We start from the raw sequence: 5751 nt of genomic DNA, 5'->3' as shown, positions 1-5751 counted from the left end.
TCGCCTCTCCCCTCCCCTCCCCGCCCTCCCGCTCCCCGTACACTTGATCGGCGGAGACTTGGGGCTGCCTGGCCGGGGCTTCCCCCTCACCCCTCCCTAGACCCAGCGCGCTCCTGACGCTCGCCAGTTACTTGTTGGGGTTTGTTTCTCTTGGCTCCCAGGGCAGGCGCAGGGCTTATAAGAGCAGTTCGGGCTGGGTCGGGGCGTTTTGTTTTGTTCGGTTTTGTTTTGCGAGAGCGCGCGCGAGAGGCGGTCGTAAAGACCTGGGAGGAAGATGTCAACCGTGAGAGTGTCTAACGGGAGCCCGAGCCTGGAGCGGATGGACGCCAGGCAGGCGGAGTACCCCAAGCCCTCCGCCTGCAGAAACCTCTTCGGCCCCGTCGATCACGAAGAGTTAACCCGGGACTTGGAGAAGCACTGCCGGGACATGGAAGAGGCGAGCCAGCGCAAGTGGAATTTTGATTTTAAGAACCACAAGCCCCTGGAGGGCAGATATGAGTGGCAGGAGGTGGAAAAGGCCAGCCTGCCCGAGTTCTACTACCGCGCCCCACGGCCACCCAAAGGCGCCTGCAAGGTGCCCGCGCAGGAGAGCCAGGATGTCAGCGGGAGCCGCCAGGCGGTGCCTCTCGTCGGGTCCCAGGCAAACTCGGAGGACTCGCACTTGGCGGAGCAAAAGACTGATGCGTCGGACAGCCAGCCGGGCTTGGCGGAGCCGTGCGCCGGGATGAGGAAGCGACCTGCAGCAGACGGTAAGGACCCTCCCCAAGCCATAAAATGTCTGTCTGTCTGTCTGTCTGTCTGGGGCACCGCCTTGCCTGCTTGCGGGGCTTGACCCATCCCCTTTCTTTTCAGCCTACTCCGGTGCGTAGCTTCTTGGGAGGGAACTTTCGTAATCTTAGGTTGCGCGTGCTGTCCGACTGCTTCTCTGTGTTTATGATTTGTGAGTCAGGAGCCCGAGATTGTGTTATCTGATAATTTTACTAACCGAAAGCATCGCAGATGCTCGCGTCTAGCCGGCGGTAGGTATGTGACAGCGTTGGGGTGTTTATCAGCGGCCTCCCGCTACACTTGGGAGAGAGCGTTTGGGGCGTAGCAAGCGCTCTCTGTTCTCTGAAAACAACCTCAGTCTGCGCCCTGAAAGGCTGCTTGGCATGACGGGGTCCAGGAGGGTGGGTGGAGGTGGTGGGTTTTTCATTCCCCGACTATTGAGCCAACTTCTGCCAGCCATTGTTTTTTCTAATAAAGACTGTGTGTGTTCTTTATTTCTTCTTCTTTTTTTTTAATCCCCTCTTGTCCCTAGATGCCTCTTCGCAAAACAAAAGAACCAACAGAACAGACGAAAATGTTTCAGACGGTTCCCCGAACGCGGGCTCCGTGGAGCAGACGCCCAAGAAGCCCGGCCTCAGAAAACGTCAAACGTAAAGTGCTCGGGTGGGTTGATGACCAGGAGCTAATAACTGGCACCCGAATCGGGCTGCAGGAACTCTCTGAGCCTTCCAATCCCAAGATAACCTGAACTCAGTGGCTGCGGGCAGATTAGAGCTTGTGGGTTTTTCTTTTGTTTATATTTTGTTAAGTCAAAAAACCAGGAATGACGAAGGCTGGGACATCACTGTGGGGATACTATATTTCTTCTCAGTTTCCATGTCCTCGGGTCATTTTCCCTTGGAACACGAAACGACGAGAGCAAGTGTCCCAGACAAGTCCTTGTCACCAGGGCCCTGTGGGTAGCAACGTAAGTTCCCTGTGAGTCCCACCAAAACTTGTTGGGGACAATAGGTTCTTTCCTCATCTGACCAAGACCTAGGGGTGGATACCTCAGACCCACTTCAGGAGAATTCATTTCCTAGAGGTTCAAGTTGAATAACATATTCTGGGCCATACATGGAAAAATGCCCCCCCCCCAAAAAAAATTAAATTTAAATTTTGAGAGAAATGTTAGGTACAACATATTTGGTTAGTCAAACCGAAATGCAAAAAGAGAGGCATGCTGTGTTCTTTTATCATTTTTATAAACTGTCACTTTCCCTGTTTTCTGATAAGTTTTGAGGTCAGAGAAGGAAGCTGCATATTTTTAAAAACCAAAATAGAAAGCTCAAACAACAACAACTAAGGTTCCTACAGAAGTTCTGGTAACACTGAAGTTGCAAAGCAGAAGTTAAATTAACTCTGCCAGAGTAAGCAATCCAGGAACACGTCAGCATGTGTATGCTAATCATGCTATACCAGGGTGATCTGGATATTTGTACGGGAAATGGATAGTAGATATCAGGGCTGTCGAGGGTGGGTCTACCCCCAAACAAGGGAAGTGGAGATTTTTCCATCTACTAAAATTGATCAACATAAATAATTTGAGTAACTCACCCCCCCCAACTTTACATGGATTAGCTTTTCATAATCAAAATATAGATATTAATAGTTTGTATACTTCTTACAGACAAGACTGTGACCTCTTCTCCTCTCCCCCACCCCCCATACATGCTCATAGCCTAACACAGGGGTCCTCAAACTTTTTAAACAGGGGGCCAGTTCACTGTCCCTCAGACCATTGGAGGGCCGGACTATAGTTTAAAAAAAACTATGAACAAATTCCTAAGCACACTGCACATATCTTATTTTGAAGTAAAAAAACAAAACGGGAACAAATACAATATTTGTATTTGCATGTGGCCCACGGGCCGTAGTTTGAGGACCCCTGGCCTAGCATATAAAGAGATCTTAATAGATGTTGGTACAAACTTTTGAAGTCCTCATTTATAAAAATTTAAAAATAAGTTAAAGAACCATAGGGATTAAGGTGGGATTCAAGTGTGTTGTGTTTTTAAATCATAATGTCATATATATGACTTCTTCAGATACATCTGCTATTTTCAGAGCTTATACAAAACGGAACTATAGACCCCTCTATATTACAGCTGTATATGAACGGGGAAATTGGATGAAAAACTGTTCTGACACATCCTCATCACCTGCAGCTATTGTTGGTTTGTGACTTGTGGCCTAGCTCAGTAGATGAGCCACCGTAAATCAGACCTACTGGATTTTGACCTGGTCCCATTATGACATAGGCATTTGTTAGTAAATATTGCCCTTTCAGAGAATACTAGAAATAATAGGAAGGCCCTCTTCTGGAGCATTCATAGGTATGTCCTGTATATGACTAAGACACTAGGATATTTTGAAAAAAAAAGTTAATAGAATTTTCTTTGTAGACTAGAAGTTATATTTTCCATTGTTTCTCAAATTTAGAAAATTTTGCAACTCTTAAGTGTTACAGTTTCTTAATTTTCCTCTCTCTGTTCATTCTCACCATCTTTGACCCCCATTCTCTAGAGCAGGGTTTCTCAACCTCTGCACTGTTGACATTTTGGGCCAAGTAAGTCTTTGTTGTGGGAGGTTGTCCTGTGCATTGTAGAATGTTTGGCAGCATCCCTGGTCTCTCCCACTCCATGCCAGTAGCACCCCCCTTGTGACAACCAAAAATGTCTCCAAACATTGCCAAATGTCTCCTGGGGGACAAAATTGCCCACTGTTGAGAACCAGTGCTGTAGACAAAAGTACACAACACAGAGGAGAGCAAAAATTCAGTGAAGGGAAGAAACGTTGGATAGAGATGACTATAGTCATCAACTTTTAGTACATACTTTCTTTTTCATCAGGTATTTCCCAACGAAGACAGTGACAAATAATTCCTGTACTTTATTGGTAATGTTATTCTAGTACGTTTCTCCTAATTCTTTCCTCTGTTTCTCTTGCAGAATTGAGACTATGTTTCCTTGTTTATCAGATACATCACTGCTTGGCGAAGCAAGGAAGATATGAATTAAACATTTTAAATACATATCGCTGACTCCATGGAATGGATGTCCTGTATAAGCACTGAAAAGTAACAACACAATAACACTAAAATTTTAGGCACTCTTAAGTGATCTGCCTCTAAAAGCATTGGATGTAGCATCGTGCAATTAGGTTTTTCCTTATTTGCTTCATTGTACTACCTGTGTATATAGTTTTTATCTTTTATGTAGCACATAAACTCTGGGGAAGGGAGGGGAGGGGGGGAGGGTGGAGCTGAGGAATTGGCTTTGGGAGGTATGAAGAGCTTGCTTCGATTTAGAGCAAGGAGAAAATTATTTGACTTAACATGAAGAGAAGCAGTTTAAGGAAAGGGTTTGAATTGTTTTCTTTAAAGTTGTAATGTCCCTTTCAGTGAAAACTGATACTTCGTTTTAAAAATCATCCAAATTTGAACACTGGCTGCAGATAACTGCTATTTATTTTTTACATGAAGCTATTTTTTTCATTTGGGAGCTCTGATTATTCCGTTATGTAGCAGTAAATGGCTTTTTTTTTTTTTAACAACAACAAAAAACTGTCCTTAGTGCTCCCCTTAAAATTGGAATTTACCAGTTAATTATTTAGCAGTTAGGTAATCACTCCAGGTAATTATAGGCAAAAAAATATAAATGGGGGTGGGGGGGGGGAGTCTGAATGCTCAGAATCAACCATCTAATTTTTATCAGATTTGTTGAGAAAATTTCTGAATTTTCTTTTCAGTTTGGGCTGTGTAGACAAAGTCAAAATAATTCTAAATCCTTGGATATTTTTAAAAGATCTGTAAGTAATTTCATATGAAAAATAATGAAATACTTTTAAATTTAAAGCTTCTTATTCTATTTGCTAATTTGCCCAAAGGAAAGTAGTGTTTTAAGAGGAAAGTGTGTATACAAAAAGCCCGTCTGGTATAAGTGAAATGGATACTACATCTTTAAACAGTATTTTTCATTTCCTGTGTATGTGTATGAAAAAAAAAACCATTTGAAGTGTACCTGTGTACATAACTCTGTAAAGACACTGAAAAATTATACTAACTTATTTATGTTAAAAAAGATTTTTTTTTAATCTAGACAATATACACGCCAAAGTGGCATGTTTTGTGCATTTGTATATGCTGTATTGGGTAGAATAGATTTTCCCCCCTTCTTCTGTTAAATAATATGGCTGTGCTTAAAAGGTTGCATACTGAGCCAAGTATAATTTTTTGCAATGTGTGAAAAGATGCCAATTATTGTTACATATCAAACAATCAATAAAGAAAGCTTCCATAACTATTCATTGAGTTGAACTGTGTATATTGTGTTTTACTAAGCTTGAGGTATTCAACCTGGCATTTTAGTCATGTTTACACAAATATAGTAGGAAGTGGAAAATACCTAGACAATTCAGGCCCATAACTCATATGTTTATGTGGATCCGAATGTAGTAGTAACTGTTTTCCAATTAGTTCTGTAGGGGTGGACAAAGCTTTAGAAGTAAAACGTGGAAAAGCCACATTTTCATGTAAATAAGATTGTTAAATTCTCCATTAGTTCAAATATGTCTTCTAGGATATAAATGTGTCAGAACTAAAAATTCTTACATAAGTGTACACTGATCACACATTTGTAGGATTGAAAATGAAAGTAACTGGTGACTTCTCTAAATTCTCTATTTACACATGCGAAGTATTGTGGGGAATTAGAGCAATTGTTTAGAGTGTCTAATCTACACCCCTTATGCAAAATACTCAAATTTATAGGCCCTTTAGAAATTACTGTGCATTCCACACTAATTTAGATAAAACCAGCATTCTTCAAATTTCACTGGTCATCATACACAAGTTCCTAAACTTATAAGTTTCCTGGTAATCCACACAACCCAAAATTGGTTAACCTAAACACAAAAATCTGAGGGTTTTAGGTTCTCATATTC

At 42.1% G+C, this 5751-nt stretch overlaps 1 protein-coding gene across 1 annotated transcript; it reads left to right on the top strand.

The window, feature by feature from the left end:
• The first annotated feature begins 6 nt into the window (after positions 1-6).
• Positions 7-5113, top strand: CDKN1B (cyclin-dependent kinase inhibitor 1B (p27, Kip1)). Its single transcript, XM_006760214.2, has 3 exons — positions 7-749; positions 1301-1431; positions 3759-5113. The coding sequence occupies exons 1-2, from the start codon at positions 275-277 to the stop codon at positions 1420-1422; spliced, it is 597 nt and encodes a 198-aa protein (XP_006760277.1). The 5' UTR covers positions 7-274; the 3' UTR covers positions 1423-1431; positions 3759-5113.
• The last annotated feature ends 638 nt before the right edge of the window (positions 5114-5751 follow it).

This window comes from Myotis davidii, unplaced genomic scaffold (assembly GCF_000327345.1).
Source record: "Myotis davidii unplaced genomic scaffold, ASM32734v1 scaffold1017, whole genome shotgun sequence".
Taxonomy (NCBI): domain Eukaryota; kingdom Metazoa; phylum Chordata; class Mammalia; order Chiroptera; family Vespertilionidae; genus Myotis; species Myotis davidii.
The sequence above is the reverse complement of the archived record's forward strand: the minus strand, read 5'-3'. Positions and strand labels throughout refer to the sequence as shown.